The 23,192-nt window shown below is 35.2% G+C and overlaps 1 protein-coding gene across 1 annotated transcript in view; it reads left to right on the top strand.

Annotated features, from left to right (window-relative positions):
* The window catches only part of CNKSR2 (connector enhancer of kinase suppressor of Ras 2), a 312,142-nt gene that overhangs the window by 286,655 nt on the left and 2,295 nt on the right, over nt 1-23,192 (top strand). The window contains 2 exon segments of the mRNA XM_033201320.1: nt 19,661-19,857; nt 23,079-23,190. Of these exon segments, the coding sequence (XP_033057211.1) occupies nt 19,661-19,857; nt 23,079-23,190 (309 nt within the window).

Here is a 23,192-nt window from a genome sequence, read left to right as displayed (position 1 = left end):
CTACAAGAGGTGAGTTCCCATGATCTTGGGCAGCTCCACCACTGTGGCTTTGCAGGGGACAGCCTCTCTCGGCTGCTTTCACGGGCTGGCATTGAGTGTCTGCAGCTTTTCCAGGATAACTGTGCAAGCTGTCGGTGGATCTACCATTCCGGGGTCTGGAGGATGGTGGCCCTCTTCTCACAGCTCCTCTGGGTGGTGCCCCAGTAGGGACTCTGTGTGGGGGCTCTGACCCCACATTTCCCTTCTGCACTACCCCAGCGGAGGTTCTCCATGAGAGCCCCATCCCTGCAGCAAACTTCTGCCTGGACATCCAGGCATTTCCACACATCTGAAATCTAGGCAGAGGTTCCCACACCTCAATTCTTGACTTCTGTGCACCCACAGGCTCAACACCACAGGAAGCTGCCAAGGCTTGGGGCTTCCACCCTCTGAAGCCATGCCCCAAGCTGTATCTTGGTCCCTTTTAGTTATGGCTGGAGTGGCTGGGACACAGGGCGCCAAGTCCACAGACTCCACAACAGCAGAGAGACCCTGGGCCCAATCCACGGAACCATTTTTTCCTCCTAAACCTCTGGGCCTGTGATGGAAGGGGCTGCTGCAAAGGTCTCTGACATACCCTGGAGATATTTTCCCCATTGTCTTGATGATTAGCATTCAGTTCCTTGTTACTTATGCAAATTTATGCCGCCATCTTGAATTTCTCCTCAGAAAATGAGATTTTCTTTTCTATCACATTATCAGGCTGCAAATTTTCCAAACTTCTATGCTGTTTCCCTTTTAAAACTGAATGCCTTTAACAGCACCCAAGTCACTTCTTGAATGCTTTGCTGCTTAGAAATTTCTTCCACCAGATGCCCTAAATCATCTCTCAAGTTCAAAGTTCCACAATTCTCTAGGGCAGGGGCAAAACGCCCACCAGTCTCTTTGCTAAAACATAACAAGAGTCACTTTTGCTCCAGTTCCCCACAAGTTCTTCATCTCCATGTGAGACCACCTCAGCCTGGATTTCATTGTCCATATCATTATTAGCATTTTGGTCAAAGCCATTCAACAAGTCTCTAGGGAGTTCCAAACTTTCCCACATTTTCCTGTCTTCTGAGCCCTCCGAACTGTTTCAACCTCTGCCTATTACCCAGTTTCAAAATCACTTCCACATTTTCAGGTATCTTTTCAGCAGTGCCCCACTCTATTGGTACCAATTTACTGTATTAGTTCATTTTCACACTGCTGATAAAGACATACCCAAGACTGGGCAATTTACAAAAGAAAGAGCTTTAATTGGACTTACAGTTCCACATAGCTGGGGAAGCTTCACAATCATGGTGGAAGGCAAGGAGGAGCAAGTCATGTCTTACTTGGATGGGGTCAGTAAAGAGAGAGAGCTTGTACAGGGACACTCCCATTTTTAAAACTATCAGATCTCATGAGACTTATTCACTGTCACAAGAACAGCACAGGAAAGACCCATCCCCATGATTCAGTTATCTCCCACTGGGTCCCTCCCACAACTCATGGGAATTATGGGTGCTACAAGATGAGATTCGGATGGGCCAAACCATATCAATGCATGAAGTAGGTTTCAATGCGTGAAGTAGGTTATTTAATGGCAAGAGGGAAACACCCATTGATAGGGAAAAGAAATCTCATGTATATTACAGGATTTATTTATTATGTTTCAGTTGTTTAGTGAAATATATTCAATGAACATGTAATGAATTATGAAGAAGTGAAAACTGAAGCTATTTTAACTTGCTATTTCCATTCTAAAGCAAATCTCAACTCATTTCAGTCAGGTTTACATCATTAACTGATCAGTCTTTGAATAAAATAATTTTAAGTTTGATGTCAAGGGATTCTGAATAGAATGACTGAATTATATGTATTTGTCCTTTTACTTTCACTGCTGTCTCAGAAGACTCTTTTTATGTTTTCTATAGATGATACCTCTCTGTTAAAGTCAAAGACATTTTAGTGATTTATCTTTTTTATAAAGATATGCCACATAGTCTGGATTTGAAATGCAATCTGCAAAGCCAGGCATGCCCATAAATCTGAATCTTTTATTCTTTTCTCATATAGAAAAAGAAGATATTTTTACACATGGATAAAAATACTAAAGTAGAATTGCCTTTCTCAAGGTAAAGCCAAAACACCTATAGTGTGATGCATTTTGTTTAAATTTTATAGGTTTGTTGAACACATTAATCTATTACAAATAATAGCTAACATTTTTAATGAGCACTTACTATGTGTCAGGCACTATTCTAAGGTCTTTGCATAATATAATTCATTTAATCCTTACAACAACTCTGTACGGGAAATACTATTATCCTTATCTTCTAGATGAGGAAACTGAGTTTAAATAGCGTAATCCAGGACTCCCAGCTATTTGATAACAGACCTGAGATTCAGACAGACATTGTGACAGCAGAGTGAATGCTCTTAATTGCATATTGCCCCTCAGACTTATAATTCTAATACAGATTAAAATTTATTAAAATATTTTTCACTATATATATATATACACATATATATAATATATACATTATATATAAAATACACATACATATACATATACATATATATATATATGACCTACATAAAAGGAATTAAAATTTTTAGGTTTTATTACAGCAGCACCATTAATATGGTTAATCAAGTAAAGCAAAAATGTTGTTCTGATCTTTCAATCACATTTACAACATTTTACCTTTTATTAGTAGAAATTGTAATTAGTGTACTTTCCATTTTAACCAGTGTCCAAAAATCATGTCCTGTGATATGTATAAACAATGAAACGAGTCCACCACTTGAGTCAAAATCCTTTCTTAGTATTTTAAGCTTTGACATGATTCCTTTTATAGCTAATTTTTAATATTGGAATTTTTTTTAAAAAAGAAAAACTGGCCAGGCACAGTGGCTCACACCTGGCACTTCGGGAGGCCAAGGCAGGAGGATTGCTTGAGCCCAGGAGTTGGAGACCAACCTGGGCAACATGGCAAAACCCTGTGTCTACAAAAAATACAAAAATTAGCCAGGCATGATGGCATGCACTAGTAGTGCCAGCTACTCAGGAGGCTGAGGTAGGAGGATCACTTGAGGGTGGGAGGTTGAGCCTCCTGTGAGCTGTGATCACACCACTGCACTCCAGCCTGGGCGACATAACAAGACCCTGTCTATAAATAAATAAATAAATAAATAAATAAATAAATAAAATAATTCCCAAGAATTAAGTCTGGATACCAGTTTGAAAATTATTTCACTTGGTGACTAATCAGAAGTTATTTCAATTTTTCCTTCAAAGTTCTACTTTATACGTTTTTATAGAAACAATCCAAATATTTCTGCCTATTATCTATCATTTGGTAGAGATATAAAAGCAGTAGATTTATGAGTAAAATTCAGAGATAACACTGATTTTACCAGTTCCTACTCACAGATGACAAATCTGATATATTGCGTGTTTCTGTATATTCCCTCATGATGAAACATTAATTCTAATCACCTCTTACAAATCTGAAGAGTAAATCCATATGACCTGAAAAGAGCTATTAAAGAATGCAACATTTAATGCTTTAATCTATTTCCTTCTAATCTCTCATGCAGTATGTAGAATAAAATAAAAACTCACTACTAAAGTGAACGTTAGTGAAATTCTCACATTTCCTGCATCTTCTTTCAGATATTGCGTATAAAAGTACTTTGTCAAGTAGAAAGTGAAATGCAAATGTTAGTGCCATAATTATTATTACTGAGCTAACATGCTAAATTGGTTTGCCTTCAAAATGTTAACACCAAATTGAAGAGTAAAGGTTTTTCAGTGCTAATTCTTAGGATTCCTTGAAAAAAGAATACTAATTAGAATATATGATATTTTGCAAAAACAGCAATACCTCCATTAAATTCCTAGCTCCTCTTTTAGAAAACCAAATTCAGAACTAGTGAATAACTTATTACTTTTATCCCATATGTTCTGGCTTTTGATTTTACATCTTAGTAATAAGTTGATATGGGTATCTGTAACCCACCCTTCTTAGCAGGTTGCCATGACAACCTGAGGTAAAGTACCAGTTCACTAGAGCTTCAGGCTTTGTCCATGCTAAATACAAAAGCTACATTTGATTTCAGCTTGGCCGTTTCTATTGGGAGCAATGTACCACAGTTCTTTCCACTTCCCTGGTTGACTTTTTCATCACCATGGAGACCAGATCTGCCCACACAACTAAGATGTGAAACCATTCCTCATGTGGCTAAAACTAAGGCCTTGGTTCCCAAGGCCTTTTATAAAGTATATTACTTTGTTAAAGAAGAGTTCCTGCTTCTGCTTTTAAAGTGTTTATTGATTTTCCACAAAGAGAAAACAAACTTTCTGGTGCTGAAGCTTTAAAATAAGGAGAAAGAAAATGACATTTTCCTTGGTCAGGTTCTGGTTTTGTGTGTACTGTATTCATGGTGTGTACTCTGTATAGTCAATTACTAAGGAATAATGTTTCATTTCAAATTATATGACAGTATTCCTAAATAGTAGTTCACACATTTAATGTTCACTTGATGGTGGGCTTAAAATGTGACTTTTAGTTTGAGATTTTCTAAATTTGTCACTAAATCCAATATTGGTAGCTTTTAGATTAGTTGTGCACTTCCAATAAAATCAGTATGAGAAGTTATTTTAGAACCTTGATCATAAGTATACATGGACTTAAGGAAGAACTAATGTAATTTATCACTACAAATCCAGTTAACAGCATATCCAGATAGATCTGATGAATTAGCTATAGAAGATCATATAGCCCAGTTTTAATATATTCTTGCATATGTAAATTTGTAATGTTAGTATGTGTATATATGTGTTTGTGTGTATACACACTTATATAATACACACACACACCACACACACATAGATTAGTACCACAAATAGGGTCAAAGTTCCACAGAGTTCTTTGAAGATCATATTTGTTATGGAGATACTAAATACTTTACAGCTGCTATTATTTTTTTGCCATCCCCTCCCAGAAAATGGCACCAGTCAAAGGAGATAGTAGGAAGTCTTAAGTGGTGTTGGGAATCCCAAATTCACCCATTGCTTTGCACATTTCTCAAAGTGACTTAGGATGACTTCTCAACTTTGATGGTTGTGTTTTTTACCCTAGAGAAGGCAACATGGTCCTTGCTTAATAAAATACATATACTAAATAGGAATTCCAAAAAATTCTGACTTCAATGAAACATAGAATTGTTCTTATTTTTTAAAATATATTATGAATAAGCTAGCACCATAAAGGTGCTGTAAATTAGTTTACAGATGGGAAACAAATTTATTAACATAAATGAATTTTTGTTTTTGTACTAGCAAAAAGTTAGCAATCCATTGCTATATTTGAATACAAATTATGTTGTAGGATACAAAACTTTCTGACATTTCAAACATTTGAATTTTGCAAGAGGACTCTCACTGCAGTGAAGTTCCTGTATCATTCTAGTTTTCTGTAATTACACTGGTGAGTGTGAAATTCAACATGTGATACTAAATGTTAAACACAGATATAGCTGGGAACCTTTTGCAATAGCTATAAAGTCATTTGTATTTTTCCATAAGAACATTGAGAGTCAGCATATCTCTAACTCTTTAGTGGAACTTTCTTTAAAAGGGCGGTGCCATATAATTTTGTCAGAAGGGAAAAATGAAAATTAATATATAATAGGGTATTTTTAAAAAACACATTCTTCATATGTTGTTAGATTCAATAGCTTTCCATCCCAAATCCAAGATGACTTTGCTGGTCCAAAATTTAATAACCAACAATTTCTAAGACAACTAAGACTGAATATGAAACCTCATTACTTGGTTTTTAGTTAAGATGAACATTAATGCTAATTTGTTTACATCTATGCTATATTTCTTACAAACATGATTTTATAGTGATTTTTACCAAATTAATGTTTTTCTTCTTGCCATGTACACAATACATTTTGAATGCCTAAAAATATAATAATTTGAATGTTGGAATATGCAGATGACTTAACAGTGGGGATTTTTGAGAATTGTTTATGATGTAATTATTGTAGATTAGAAAATAAAAGAATGTGAAAATACCGTGGGTTAAGGTGAGAGATTAGATTTATAACAAATTTGACATAAAGAAAAAATCTTAATGATAAATAACTGTCAAGATACAATTTTAGATTCTTACAAATGTTTCTTGAATTTTCTTCTTACCTTTCTTTGGCACTTCCTTTGCTAAGGAAGGTATCTTTCATTGTCCTTAAATTCAATTGGCAGTGCCCCTAAAGCAGCTCCTTCTTGCCAGAGTTGTTAATAAGCAAATGATCCCAAATGTCAGAATGGTGTGTCAAGGAGGTTATTAATAAGGCATTAACATTTAGAAGTTATTGAAGGAGGAAAATCAATATTACCATTTTTAGAATATTGCAAGCTCAGTTAGAAAGAGTAAGCAGAAGTTTATTTCAGGCTTCTACAATCATAAAGAATGTTACAGTATGGGAGGAAATAATGTCTTTAGATTTTTAGCATAAGAATCAATTATTTTCTTATTCTGCTGTCAGCACCCCCCATTAGTACTGGAGCAAATACTGAATATATTCTTCTAATAAAAATAACAGTAATCCTCCCAAAATCAAGATGGCAGTACTTGAGGATAGAATATGAATTTAGTATGAGAGTAAGAATAGGATGGGCTAGACCTGTAGGACAAAAGTTCACAAAGATCTATGTAACTGTTATTTATAACAGAATATATTATATATATAATATATCATATATATATAGTATATATATACACACACTAAAATAAATAAATATATATTCTGTTATAATATATCATATGTATAATATAAATGAATATATATATTCTGTTATAATATAATATAATAATATGTATAATATATACATAGTATATACATATTATAATATATGTTACATATTATATATTATAACAGAATATATATATTCATTTATTTTAGTGTGTGTATATATATACTATACTACATATATATCCTAATTTCAAAAAGAACCTATTAAAGGAAATCAGCAAGAAGCTAAATTGACAGAGTTGATCCCAATTTGCCTTTTCATTTTGGCAGACCAGGTATAGTCACAAATGAAGTGTTGAATGACTCACTTGTTCACCAGACTGGCAGTTCTCATCAATGAGTTACTTCACATTGATTATCATCCAGGCTGAATATGATCTAATTATATCCTTTTAATACAAACATACAAAGTGGTGGTAGAAAATCCACATAAATTTAAAACCTGCACTGTTCATCTCTAAAGTATTTGGAGTTTAAAAAAAAAAAGTCTACTATTTTCTGTAGGGGGTTCATGTCTCAGACTTCAGCTCTGTTGTCTCTATAGCTATTTCAACTGTAACTGAGAACTTTAAGGAGATTATTTTAAATTAAGTCATTATTCATCATAAAATGGATTTCAAAAGCAACCCAACCTGCCAATAGCTTGCTGTCCACCTACATTGCTGAAAGAAAACCTTACCCAGGAATGGTTATTTTTACTAAAGTTGTCTCATTGGAGTTTAACGTGATTCTTTTATTAATAACCTCAAAATAACATCTCCTGAAATATTTTAAAATATGGATGGAGTATGATGGAGGAGTCAAATATTAAGTCAAATAAAGTAGATAATTCTTAACTATCAAATTTTAAGATAGAAGTGGGAAGGAGGTATACAACTATATCATAATCGTTTTGAGGTGAAACTGTCATCTTTGTATATTTATTCCTAACATTTGATATAGTATATATATATATATATATATATATATACACCCATAGGCACCCATTAAACCTTTACTGAACAATATATTTCTATAAAAATTAATTATTCCCGTTTTCCATTTTAAAATCTGAATGGCGACATTTGCAATGACAGTATCGTGTTAAAATTCCATAGTACATTTTCCTGAAATATCTATAGACACTTCATTGAAAATAAACTGGTTGTAAATTAAAATAACATGTTAAGTACTTTTGTAACTATTAAATGTGAAAGATGTCTTCAGTTGTTTTGTATAAACTTCATTTAAAGGGTACTTTAGATCTGCCTTAATTTCAGATAGTGGTTTTTAATGCAGATTGTAGAAAGTCAGCATATATGATAGACACATGGATAGGTAATTAAGTCATAAATGGCACTCTAAGACCATAATATAACAGTAGATACATTAAGATGAAATACTATTTTCATAAGGAAATACTCCATGTCTTGTGATTTATACACACAGGATGGAATTGTGATTTGGGAATTTAGAGGAACACTCAAATTATCTGGAAACAGTATTTTCTTACCTGTTTTGCCTATGGCTTAGGTTCATCAAATATTTTATTTTACCTGGAACTGTGAATTAAAGAACTCCTTAAGTGCTGTAAGTATAAGCACAAACTATATTATCTTTTACTACTTACCACTTTATTTAGAAAAATAATACTTTATCATGAAAATTTTGCTTCACATTCATAAAATAAAAATATTTCCCAACTCCTCCCTATGGTATTAAAAAAATAAACAAAACCTTTAATATCCTGTCTTTTTGAAGTTAACCTTTTATGAGAAAATAGGCCCTCAAAATTTGTACAGATAATACACAAACCACAATTAACAAGTCTCTGTTTTGGTCTGAACATTCTGAACCAAGGAATGAGCCCACTCTCTCCAATACTTACATAGAGAAAAGTAATTATCACTATCATTTAATGGTGTTAGATATCCTTGTTTTTGAAAAAGAAAAACTTAAATTTTTCAAAATAAACACAAAACAATTCTACTCTCCCAGGAGTAGAATTGTGTTACTCTTGATAGACTTGAATATCTGCTATTGATGGCCTTTGTTATCCACAAATAGCTTAAGACAAGTAGTCTTTGACTTTGCCCTTAAATTTGCCCTCAAGCATGCTGATTATGGAACTGAGTAAAATGGAACCGAGTTCTGTCTTAGTACTCAAATAGAATTAGGAATCTTTGTAAGTGCTCATCTGGCTTAAATACTTCCATTTTAAAATATTTTCTTCTCTTCCATCCATTAAAGAAAATATTTCTTTTCACCTGTTTTATATTCAGCCTTAATCATTTTCTTGAAGATGTTCATACCTCTACCCTTATCCCCTCTATAATCTAATCCTCCTCAGGCATTTTATTGAAGTATCATCTGCTATTTTTAGCAGGTCACTAATAGAAGCCAGATTATATTTCTAAAAACTTATGTTTCCAGAATTCTATTTCTGCTTATTTGGGATTTTATTTGGGGCAATGTTAAAATTCATAAAGCAAAAAGAGAAAGAAACATCCTCCTCAAGATTTCCTATGCAAATTCAATCTGTGTCTCAAGGAACTTGCATGGACATGTAATCTCACTGGAATAAGTCATTCTACACATGATTCAACATGGCATTACATCTGGGTTCATCATTCAGATCTCCACTATAGTAACAGGGAAACAAGATCTGTTTCTTCTTAACCTAAGCTGGTGGCCTCACAATTCGAAGTTTCAGTGATGAGTAGAAGCTTAATAAATATTTATTAAATAATATGCCAAACAGAAGCATTACTGATTTTCTTTGTGGTAGCATAGATATGTTTCTGTCATTTCAAAATGTAATTGGCTGAAAGCTTGGTAAATAGTGAAGTTTATTTTAACAGCAGCAGTAGGGAATATTTTTATATCATCCAAAAGAAAACAAAATAATCAAGAGTTATATAGTTTATGTTTTTTCTGCCTTCTATTGTTTTTTCCATAGAGATGGGGTCTCACTATGTTGCCCAGGCTGGTCTCAAACTGCTGGCCTCAAGTGATCCTCCTGTCTTGGCCTCCCAAAATGCTGGGATTACAGGCATGAGCCGCTGTGCCCAACATGCCTTTTTCTAAAAAACATGCAATTTCCATTTGCTCTTTTAGAAAAGAGGAATAAAATTAGTCTGTATAATAATTGTAACTGGTTTGACTGTTTTAACTATTTGTATCAGGATAAATGAAGTTGTCCACTACAAAGGAGAAGGCTAGTAATTGGGAATTGAACACACACACAAAAAAAAAACCCAGTGAAAACCTAAAGGGAGAGAAAAGGAAAGAGTGTTGAGAATCAGAATGGGACTTGTAAAAAGTTAAAGACACATAAGCATGAGATTCACAGAAGTCCAAGATAGAAGGGCAGTATAATGAAGTAGGTTTTTGTGTTTTGGAGATTTCATCTAGATTAGCCATATACGGGCAGCCCTTTGTGTAGTTGCTTCTGACCCACATGGCTCGCCAGTACACTTATACTTCAGATTCATAATGCATATGCCAAGACATATAGTGGAGTTGAGTGTAGGAGTGCCTTTGTAGTTGTTTGTTTGCCTCAAATATAAATAGGCAGTATTTAACACTACATGAAAAGTATAGCTCTAAAAAAATTATTTAAAATTTACCAAGGCCTCTTTCATTTTGCCATAATCTCAGTAGACAAAGATACTTCCATCAGATTCCTCAGCACAAATCCTGAAATTGTTTAAACTGTGTCATACAGTGTCAGACTGGTGATGGGATTAAAAATAAAATGCTCTATGTGAAGTCTCTGAACTCAGGGCTTCTGACTTAGAAACTACTTGTATATGCAGTGCAAAAATTGATGTTACTCCAACCAGCCCTAGCCAATGTGATTGACCTAAAGCAAGAGGTCTCAAACTGCAGTGGGCACAAGAATCACCTGGATTGCTTGTTTAAAATGCAGATTCCTGAGTTCCATACCCAGAAATTCTGATTCAATAGATGAGGTGTAGGGCCCAGAAATCTGTGTTTAACAAGCACCTCCACCCTGAGATTCACTAACCACTGGTACTGTTACCACTAGTAGTTGAAGAGATACCTTGCCCTAGGGAGTTATCTTCTCTTATGCTAACATACCCTAACTGGTAACTAGTTGTAGCCATTTTGAAATAGTACTTCTCCCTCCACCATCCTGTAGGAGCTAAACTGAGGAGATGTTTCCAGTCTCTTGCAATAGAATTCAGCAATTGTGACTTACCAGGGCTCTAGTTCAGTTTAGTATGAGTTAAGTGGGCATTAAGGGAATGTGTACTAGAAATTAAAAGGTTCACGTAACCTTATCTCTGTGGGAAAACAATAGATGTGTTCAAAATAACTACAAAATGTTTGAATTGCTTAGATAAATGAAGAACAGTTTAAACTTAGAAATGACCTTGTGCCCAAGGTTGGATTCCTTCTGATTTTGCTGTGTGAAATTCCATGACCTTGTGAAACAAAGTGGTAGAAGCTAAAGCTAGCATTCCAGTATTATAATATTCTAAAAACTGAAGTATTGTGTTTTGTTTCATTTGACCTATATATGAAGATTATTCAGTTCCCACCCCCATTTCTGCAAAAAGAGTATAATATTACAGACAAAAATTAGTTCTGCTGATTTCTGAACTATGCTATATCTTGTTTGCTAGATATCGGTGTTATAGGCAAGATGTGTCCCTCCCCATTTTCTAAGGGAGGACATAATGACAACATGCTTTCTCTATTCTCTCTCCCAACTTGTTTCTTCTTTTCTCAATATAACTCAAAGATACTACAGGATGTTGCAGATAAAAATCTGCACTAGGCTAGAGATTTAAAATATTGCTGGTTTGTTCCTGCTGACAATATTTATTAGATTCCTCAAGATCCAAAATAAAATGACCTAAAAGAGAGTACAGTTTATTTATCCAAATTGTTGTTAGTTTCTCAGGTCATTCAGAAATATCCATCTCTTCCAGTTTCTTAACTCCTTGGCATGTGACTTATGCTCAGGTATAAAGTTACCCTTTCATCACATTCACTCTATTTTAGCTTTTCATTTCTTGGCATTTTGCATTGTTAAGCATGCGGCCTCCTCATCGGAGCAATACTAGCTAGGTTATTCCACTGTCTCACTGATTAGACATAGTAGCATATATATCAGGTTAATCAAATACCCTTCTGGTCAGAAGACTAGAAAGGTTTTCTTCATGCTTCTTAATTGGATGAATTTGAGGAAAGATTCGTATAGAAATAATTCTAATTTTCTCAAAAGAAATGGTAATTTTACATGTATATGGAGAACATTTTAACATAAACTATTCTGATTAAAATTATAGACATACATATACAAGTATAGTGGTGGGAAAAGATTTTTCTGCACTGTGTGTTATTGTTTATATTTGGGAGATTAACATTTCCAAACAACCAAGTTTAAAGCAAAAAGTGTCCCATTTATGGCCAAGTAGACTTGCATGCCAACAGAAAGACATTGTATTAAAACCATATGCAATTCTAGCCATATTTTTCTACTTTCTCTTCATGGGTATTGCATGATGGTATTTCTAATACAAATACTAATATGCTTTGGAAATAATGGCACTCGCAGGTCTTTCATCATATTGTATCACTGCTTTATCATATTAGGCTAATACACTGCGAGAGTTGGTAGAACCTCTCCATGCCAAATCGGATCCACTTCTGTTGGCACTCAACCCATTGGACTCACAGATTGATAAGCTAATGTTTAGAGAATTTAGATCGGAGAGAGTCGGTACGGCGCAGACTCAACATCAACCTCTTGCAAGCAACTAAAATGGCCTCGTCCTTGCTGTTTATAACAGAAAACAGACTTGTATAAAGCTTAGATCATCAAGTGTTTTGGATTGGGGGCCTCCCAAAGGGATATAAGAGGGGCAGGCCACTCTTAAGAAGAATGCGAGCTTTCTACATTGGGACTAGCATAAGATCAAAGCCAATCAAGATGGAGCACAGTAACAGAAAACTGCGGTTTCTATGGGAGAACAGAAGGGGAAAGGGTCTTAATTGGGAAAGGGCTCTGTGTGGTGACACCTCAGTTGTGTTCTCCTGACACCAGGAAAAGAGAGGGATCAGCTTCAATAACTAGAAAATTCTGGCTGTTTATGGACTCTTTGGTGGCCTCTTTAAGGCAAAGCAGAGAAAGCAAATTATGTATTAAGTGTATTTTGCATTTTTAAAACTTGACGTGCTGTATTGTACTAAATTAAGTGTAATCTATTAAGGCAAGGTATACACAATTTGCTTTGAAACTTAATATGTTTATTCTATTATAAGTGTATTCAGGTGCAACACAGAGACTGCTTTCGGTGACATTAATGAAGAAAATTTCTCATGTCAGGCTTTATTATAGAATCTTCAGCTAAAATCCTAACTTTCTCCTTATTTCCTGGCACTTGTACACAAGTGGTGTTGCCTCTTAGGGCAGGCATGAGCTATTCTTTTCTGTAAAATATTTCGAATCTGTAGGCTGTGGGTTTCATTTTTGAAAAAGTATTTTGTCTGGATGTCTTTCAAACTAGCTTCAGATATTATTTAATACTATGTAACTGGGTCCCCTATGGCTCAATCAGTATTGCTTATTTTTCTTCTGTAGTGGATGTGAAATTTCCTTTAGTTGGATAAGATACACTGTAATAATTTTAATGCTAATTAATGGATATTTCATACTGTGCAATGAACAGATATTTAACACTGTATTTTGAAATGTTTTTTTCTTCCTGTCACCGCAGTGTGTGGTATTGCATAATGTGAATACCTGTAAAAATATAAATTACTTAAAAATAAAAATATGACCAATTGGTATCAGATCTTTTCAGATAGCTAAATAATTTGCTAAGTATGCCTGATAGTAAATATCTTTCTAAAAAGAAGTAATCAGTGCTTCTTTCTCACAAATGGAATTTGTTTCTGTGAATAAAATCACATTGATCTGCCTTACAATTGCCTCTGTGCTCTAACCATTTTAATGTGTTTTTTTTTTTAATATCTATATAATGATGGTTCTGGTATATGGAAATCCATCAAAATGCATTTTATTGGCATTTAATATTTATGGGATTGTCCTGGGTCATTCTCCCTGTTTAAGTCAAGTAAAATTTTGTGATCTAGAGAATTTGATTTTTTTCATTAAGGAATATAGTGACTCCACATTACTTTTCAAAAATAATCATCTCTTAGCTTTGGTTTTAAACTGTATCCTTTATGAATTCCTGCCTGAGGGCTAGCACTTTGACTTCCATATTCCTAGTGGTTAAATTTTTTAAATTCTGTGGGTAAACCTAAACTGTCATTTATATTTTTAATTGTCCTTCAAAGAACCTTCCCTTCTTTGAGGCAATAAATCAATACTAAGGACACCAAGATTTTGCCATCTGAACTACTTGTCGTAAATACCATAGTGCCCTGAAAATTCAACCACTATCATGTATTTTTATCATTAAACTGCATAATTTAGCAGAAATTACATGTTCAGAGAAAGACGTATAGAATAAACTTTAGCTCTATCTCTTTTGTCACATCTTTATGGAACAAGATTTTGTGTTGTAAGGAAGGAATTGACAGACACAAGTACTTGATTTCAGTGAAGCACATTATCATTCTTACAAGGATGGGCTTTACATGTTCTTTAAAAATACATTTAGCAAATGCTGGTGGAGTCACTCAAACTGTTCTTTTAAGAGAAGGGTTTTTTTCTCACTAAAATAGATTTCTTTCCTCAGAGAAAGTATTGCCCAATAGTAATGTTTGTGTATTGTTACTTTGCCTAAAAGAAAATAAATAACCCCTAAATATGAAACAAGTAGTTGATTACAGAGGGAGGACTAAAAGCCAGCTTTTAAAATCTTTAAAATCTTATGTTTTTTTCTGATATAACAAACTGCCTTCCCCAAACCCAGTTTTATAATGGTAGGCATAGCTGATTGACTTATATAAAAGCACAAATTAAGAGAGCTAGTATTTAATTACAAACATTCAAATTATAGTATAAACCCCTGAATACTTAATCATCCTCATCATAAAACCTCCAAAGACATTAAGTCCATTAAAATTTTGTCACCTTACATATAAATAAGTTATTCATTATGGTTTGCTAGTAAATTCATATTCATAGAAAATATTTGGGTGTTCTCAATGCAAATGTTAATTACCTTTTGTGACAAGAATAGTGTTTCACATACTTGATATCATTAGCCTGGAAGCCTTAAAGCACTCTGCAGCTGTACAAGAATGAATGTCTCCCAAATCTGACTATGTCCAGTCTTCTCTCCCATTTGTGATTTAGTCTTTCCCAACCTTCTGGGCTCATTACACAGCTGTATTGCAGAAGGAACAACTGTTTCCACAAGGATATCATTGTCCAATTTTACAAGATCACAGATCCCTTCTGAAATATGTACAGAACTCATTATCCATCATTGATTTCATTCCTCAGGAACCCAACTGGTTTACTTATTTGTTTTGTTTTCATTTTTTATGCTCCTTCAACATTGTCATTGCAGGGATGGGGAAATGGGGAGGATACTAGAGTAAAATTTTAGGTTGCCAAGTTTCATGAACAATATTATACAATAGACTGTCCTAATAATTACACAGTCACCTGTTACGGAACGCTCTTTAGAGTAGTTCATATATAAAGTAAAGAAAACCATCACTCTGTTTGAATGTGTTGGGTTGCATGAGGCACTGTGCCAGGTAGAAGAATGGGAAATGTAAATATGAGTGGGACAAATTCTACTCATGGAAAAGTCACAGTCTAAGTCTCTGAAGTAGGGCACACAAGGGTCCATTAAGGTACAGGAAGAAAAAACATTGGAATTTTTCCTTGGGTTTTATCTCTCATCCTTTTGAATTTCTTTTTGTGTATGTTTTATAACATCTATTTATTACTATAGAGTAATACATGTATATAAGTTTCTATTCTATAAAACAGAAGTGTTTTAACTAATAAGAGTGTGCAATCAGAAAAAGTTTGGAAACCACTGAGCCTGAATGTAAGAAATACGTCAACCAAAGACTTTTTGGTATTTGAGAAATGCATTATTATCTTCTAATAAGCAATTTGCAAGAGATTCCAACAAACTGGTATTTTTCGTTAGCTGTTCTTTTCTTTGAGCTTTCATTTATCACTTACTACCTAGAGGTCATAGGCAACCTGAAAAAGACAAATAATGATGCTCACTACATTCCTAGATTCACAATATTTCATAGTGGAGCAGAATATAAAAGGGACAATAAAGAGGATCTTCTTTCACCCTGTCAAGTATGACACAGCCATAAATGACCCTCCCTCGGCACAGAATACAAGTTAATTCATCAATAACTTAATTATGATCCTCAAATCCATCAATCAATGAAATTTTATGTAGGAAAGAAAATTTTATATGCACTCTTTGCTTCAGTAAAATTGGAATTCAAAAGTATGTAATCTGACACAGGACTAATTTACATGTTGTAAACGTAAATATAATTTTGGGGGAAATTTATTTCTGCTTAGGCCCAGATTTCCTGAATAAATTAAATACAGATTAAAATTCCATTATAGCGTGATACAGTTCCTCATTAGGAATCACAGAAGGTCCTATATATGTCCTGTGATTTGAATGTGGTCTCTACACTTTGCCAACTTTCAGAAAACATTCATTCAAATTGCAAAAGAGCTGGTTTTCAGCCAGTGTTCCAATGGCTGTACTGGCACATTGAAAGAAAATCAATCAGGAAGCAGACCTCACCAAGTGCTTGCCTCCTCTTCCAAAGCAAGCCTCTTCTAAAGGAAGAAAAAGCAAGGGTTGAAAAAAGAGAGAAGCCTGAAGAGAAGTGAGAAGGAGATGAAGAAGAGGGCAAAAAGAGAAGAAAATAAAGGTGCTTTCATATTTTCAGTTGCAACAGTAGCCCCAATTGACTTAATTGGTATTCATCTGAGAAAAATCAAGGAAACCAATTGAAAATTATAAAAGAAAATAAAGGTCTGTTTTTGTCTTGAATGTTGAGTTCTGTGTTGTTTTGACTGTTGAGCACAGTGAATCAGATTTATAATGTGACTCTGCCCCTCACCAAGCCCCCCTTTTGAAAATAAAAAGACTCTTTGTCTAGTCTTAAAATGTTAAGTAATTGGTGGCATTTTGTGGTAGCCTGGCATCTCAGTCCCTCGTCCTTACTCATCCCACTACTGTGTCTTGTGTAGTGTGTGTGTATGATGTGTAGGGGATGGGGGTAGGGGGTGGCTTACTTATCTCAGATAGGAGCCACACTATCCCATTACTATACTTGGAAATGTTTCTGTGTTCCGTCTCATTGTGATTGCTTGTTCAAGTGTGCTGCCCAGAGATAAATTCACACTCAATTCTTTTTACAGCTGTCAAACCAGATTCGTTGTAGAATTATGTTATCTTTTGACTGAATGCTTTTCTCCCCCATAAGAGCAAGAAGGGGGAGAAACTTTCAGTTTTTATTGTTTAATACCTATGTATGTCATTTTATATATTGAATCTTCATTCATCCTTCTTAAAGTAAAACTACATTGAAATTTTATAAAATCAGTCATCTGCCCCAGTATTCACAAGCTTTAAGAACTGAGGGAAAACTGGGTCAAAATTTTTGTAAACAAAATATATACACCCTTCTACAATGTTAGGTAATATGGAGGAAGGTTCTTTTAAAATAAAAATTACTGTGTAAAAATACTTCTGCCTCCCTTAAATCCTAAAACTAAAATCTGAATCCCTTTTTCCTTCACCTTCTTTCTAGAACCAAAAAACTAATAATACATTAGGCCACCTGATACCTTAACTACTGTAATTCACATCTGTTAGGCCTCCCATTTTCGACCCCACCCTCTACTCTATGAAATTACATCTGGTTTTACATGCAGTATTGCCTTGAGGAAAAAAAAGAATGCAATAACTACTATATAATTCCTCAGGGATCTTTCCTGGCCTATGATTTTCTGAAATAGACTTATGCTGTTAAATGTGTCCTTGTTTTTACAATTCCATTTAGTTATTCTAAATGATCATCTGATTTTGTGCCTTCCTCATTCCAAATCATTCTCAGTTAGGATTCCCTATCTTAATACCATTTCGTTCGTAACCCACAAAGCAGTTTCTCCTTTTTACAGTCTTCCATCCCCCATCCCTCAAAATCCTCTAGGTGTCGAATATATTCAGTGATGGGCCAACAGAGAATTTAAAAGCTGTTATTTAAAGAGATTTTTGTGTTTTTAGATTATAGTTCTAACTTAGATATATGGTTAAGAAGTTAAAATTTATCACAGAAGACTTAGTGATAGCATGTGCTGATGATAACAAAGAATTTTCTAATAGAAGGACTCAATGACTATACCTACCATTAGTTGTTAACTTCAGTAGCAGAGCCAAAAGTTGAATGCGGAATTTAAATAAACCTACTTTTTAATCCTAAAATTATATTTTTAGGTTAAGGTACTGTACATTTTGGGCATTGTTGACAATTTTACATACAGTCATTTTAAAAAATTTTTTTGAATGCTGCATTTTAAGGGAGTCTCACATTTGTTGGCATCTACTGCTAAATACGCATTTCAAAAGACAACTGAAAAAATTGGCAGTATAGAATTCTTGTTAAAATTGTGGATTCTGGGGTCAGACTGCCCACATGGAATTCTAGCTCCATCACTTATACTAAGTGTGACTTTGAGCAAGATACTGCCCTGCTATAAATGAAGATCAAATAGATCTGCTCTTAGTATTGTTGTGAGGATTAAATGAGATCATAAAGATTAAGCATTTACCCTGCTGCCTGGCGCATCTAAATATTAAATGGCATCATTACCAATTAAGGAATCTTTTTTTAAAACTATGTCAGAAAGCCTAAAATATTCACATGGACCATTGTGGAATGAACAACATTCCATATTTACTCTTTGGGCCAATATAATTACTTAAATATGACTCTGGCTATCTATTTAAAAAAAGATGATATAGCCCTACTCCAATCTGCCACTCCAAGCAAAATCCTAGTTCATCTTTGTTTATCATTGTTGAGAAAGATATGACATTAGTGTTCAGGCAATTAAAAAACAAGATGGAAGTTTTATTTGTTCAACTATGTCTAAGATTCTTATTGAGCCAGTCTCTCATTTTTTTCTCAAAAATATTTACTGGAGTATTTTCTCCTCAGGTCTTACTAAGTATCTTCTCTTAGCACATGCCATATTTGCATATAAACATATTCCCATATTTCATTTTAATTAGAATATTGATACTTTATGATCAGTTACTATATTTACAATGTACAAGGCATTACTATGGCAGTCACATGAAACTAATAATCCTCTATGGCACAATTGGAAGATTTTTATAATCAAACATGCTCCATTGAATGCCATTCAATCTTATGAAATCTGGAAAAATGTAAAAATCAGTTCATTTGGTATTGCTAAACCAGGCAAGCTCTATTAATCAGCATTTCTATGCTTATCAGCGTAATGATAAAGGATATTCATTAATATTTTAAAAGATAATGTGCAGGATTGTTTCCATGTTGTGTGCCTTTTGTATTCTAATTCTTTGAACTTGCTAGACTCAAGATATATATGGCAATTTGCTATCAAGAGTATATTTGGTTAATCAAAAACAATTAGCTATCTGTAGCTAATGTTATCCAATATAACTAGCAGCTGTGGGTTTTTGTTGTTGTTTTTTAATATAATAGTGTTTTCATAGTCATTCATTATCCTGTTTTTCAGATAGTTTTGATATTTTAATAAATTTTCAGTGTGTCAAATAACTTTATTGCAATGAATTCATTTCTCTCTCTGTCTCTCTTTTTTTTATTTTTTTGGACATTGCAGGTGAAAGTAGAGAAGAAAAGTTAGGAGACTCGTTGCAAGATTTATACAGGGCACTGGAGCAGGCCAGTCTGTCACCACTAGGAGAACATCGTATTTCAACCAAGATGGAATACAAGCTATCATTTATAAAAAGATGTAATGATCCTGTAATGAATGAAAAACTACACAGGCTGAGAATTCTCAAAAGCACTTTAAAGGTAAGACAAGAAATGGAAGGACAAATTTCTTTGAAGAGATTCATTCCTAAAGTGGATTACCAGATACTGTAGGTTAAGAAATACAAATTGGGGGCTGGGGAGAAGAAGAGGTAAGCAGTAAGAACCTGAAGCTGAGCTGTTTCTATGTCATAATAAGTATATTGGTAAAGAGGAGATCATCTTAACTTTTCATTAACGTCTCAAAGCACTGATTAAATGTCATTTTACTCAGTTCTAGGAGAAAACAGGATGTGATTTAAATTGTTTTCTAAAAATGCAGGGCTGGTGTTATTCCTCAGTCTATAGATTTTCTAAGATAAAAATACCATGTGGTATAATTATTAGCATTATTAAAAGAACACAGCATGCATGCAGAATGCAATAGTGGGTGCTAAAAGAGTTTGAGATATTTCATGATTGTTTCCTGCATGAACTACAGTGCATTTGGGGTGAAGCCATGGTGATTTGTGGTCCGTGTAGAAATTGTATAATCATTCTGTTTACGCTATCAGTTCCCAACTTACATGTTACCCTCCTATTATACATTTCCGTAAGTGTTTACATTGCCTCCAGTCTCCTTATTATATGCCTCCAGGTTGGGGAGGAGGTGGTGAGGAAAGGAGAGCAGAGAGGCAGGAAGTTGGAAAAGGAGGCAGACAAGTGAGCCCTGCTCACCGTGTGTGGGGAGTATGTGTGGGAGATTGAAGGAGAGGGCCCACCACACAAGCCACCTGAGCAGGCCCTGTGCCCTTAAAAAACAAAAACAGAAGACATTTGTACAGCCAACAAACATGAAAAAAAGCTCATCATAACTGGCCATTAGAGAAATGCAAATCAAAACCACAATGAGATACCATCTCATGCCAGTTAGAATGGTGATCATTAAAAAGTCAGGAAAAAACAGACGCTAGAGAAGATGTGGAGAAATAGGAACACTTTTACACTGTTGGTGGGAATGTAAACTAGTTCAACCATTGTGGAAGACAGTGTGGCGATTCCTCAAGGATCTAGAACCAGAAATACCATTTGACCCAGCAATCCCATTACTGAGTATATACCCAAAGGATTATAAATCATTCTACTATAAAGACACATGTACATGTATGTTTATTGTGGCACTGTTCACAATAGCAAAGGCTTGGAACCAACCTAAATGCCCATCAATGATAGACTGGATAAAGAAAATGTGGCACATATACACCATGGAATACTATGCAGCCACAAAAAAGGATGAGTTCATGTCCTTTGCAGGGACATGGATGAAGCTAGAAACTATCATCCTCAGCAACTAACACAAGAACAGAAAACCAAACACTACATGTTCTCACTCATAAGTGGGAGTTGAACAGTGAGAACACATGGACACAGGGAGTGGAATATCACACACTGGGGCCTGTCGGGGGGTGGGGGGCTAGGGGAGGGATAGCTTTAGGAGAAATACCTAATGTAGATGACGGGTTGATGGGTGCAGCAAACCACCATGGCACATGTATACGTCTGTAACAAACCTGCACGTTCTGCACACGTATCCCAGAACTAAAGTATAATTTAAAAAAAAAAAAAACAGAAAAGAACTATCACAGTATTGCTGTAGTAATTTCAGGAAACAAAAAGTCAAAGGACTCCTTTGGGAAATATTTCAGATCCATAGCATGCTGCTGAGGTTTTGTAATTTTGAAATATAGGTGAGTACCAAAGAGACAGACAAACTAGAAAATGACTTGAAAGAATTTCAGATAGCAAGCAGCAAAGTTTTCAGACTCCATTAGCTTTTAATTGGTAGTCATGCAAATACTACTGCAAATCCAGGGGACAATTTAATGGACTTTTGGGAAGAGCAGAATTTTTAGAGAGTGCTATAATAGTCGTAAGAATAGTTCCAGTGACTAATCCTACTTCAAAGATATTATCACCCTCCCACCTTATAGAGCCTCTCCACTTCCCCCATTCAGTTCTAAACTGCCTGGTTTAGAAGGCAGGCAGGCATTTTGAAGCAGCTTAGATTCATGAATCTTAAAGACCTGTTTCTCTCCTTCTATCTCACAGCCCCTTTTCCCTGTTTTTTATGCTCTGTAGAGTCCCCCAAGGTATTTTCTTCCAGTGACAAAATATGTGGCTACTGCCAGTATTCAGTTCACTAAGTATTGATGAATCACCAGGTACATGAATGCTCCACTCGATTCTCTGGGGCCAAGAAAGATAATGAAAAGTCACTGTTAAAAAAATGCCCCTCATTGGTACAAATGAACTACAGAACCCTATGCTTTTTGGCATGGAAAATTAATAGGGAATGGATTCCTTCATTAGGGAAGGACAGCTGGCCAAGCAACCCTGGATGTGTCTAGTTCCTGGAATTTTAACAGTCCCCCTCACCAAGCACAGATCTCAGATCCCACACAGGCAACTCACAACATCCTCAGTCCCAGCCCTCTTCCATATTCTGGTCTGTGAGGCCAGACCAACTTCTTAAGCACCTTGCTGTTCTCCTTGCCTCCCAACTCTGGCTGGCCCAGAGGTGTGTGCCTTACTTCCTGCAGAACATTTTCTACACTTCCCTAAGCTTTGCTTGAGTCCCTAAAAGGCAGGACTGAGCTGCTCAGATTGTCTTAACCCCTACTTCTCCATCCCACCTTCCACCTGGGAAATTTTCGTCTTCCCCAGGTGATAGTTTTAACTTGGTGAGTTATACCAAAATGAAGCTTAGTCTTCAGCTGAGACCCAGCTTCCAACAAGGAAGGGAGAGCCATTCTCCCTTACAGGCCCCCAGTGCTACAGAAAGGGAGCCATAGCATTTACACAGCAAGAATTATGTATTTATGGTAACAGGGGGGCCATGCTCAGTCCCTTTCAAATATGAGAAGCTTACCATAAAGCAGGAGAGATAGAACACATGCAAAAGTAACTCAAGAGATAGAATATGACAAATGTACTCAGTGGCAGTGATGGAGTAGTAAAGGGGCATAAATGAGGAAGAAAACTTTTCTGAGTGCATGCCAAAAGGACAGGCAAAGAGAAAAAGCAAACCACACAGTGGGCAAAAGGAGGCATTCCTCGGGTGTAGAAAAAAGTACACTTAGGACGTGAGTCTAAAGAACTGGGTGGGTGTGAGTATCCAAAGCCATCTCTTATGGGCTTCTTAAATGTTTTGCCTATTAACTTTTTATTTTAAACTTGAATAAAACTTTGTCCCTGTCTTAATGTTGACTCCTTTTTCTTTTCAGGCCAGAGAAGGGGAAGTAGCCATTATCGATAAAGTCCTAGACAATCCAGATTTGACATCTAAAGAATTCCAACAATGGAAGCAGATGTACCTCGACCTTTTCTTGGATATCTGT

This window comes from Trachypithecus francoisi, unplaced genomic scaffold, assembly GCF_009764315.1.
Source record: "Trachypithecus francoisi isolate TF-2019V2 unplaced genomic scaffold, Tfra_2.0 Lachesis_group6, whole genome shotgun sequence".
Classification (NCBI taxonomy): domain Eukaryota; kingdom Metazoa; phylum Chordata; class Mammalia; order Primates; family Cercopithecidae; genus Trachypithecus; species Trachypithecus francoisi.
This window is presented reverse-complemented; position numbering and strand designations above follow the sequence as displayed.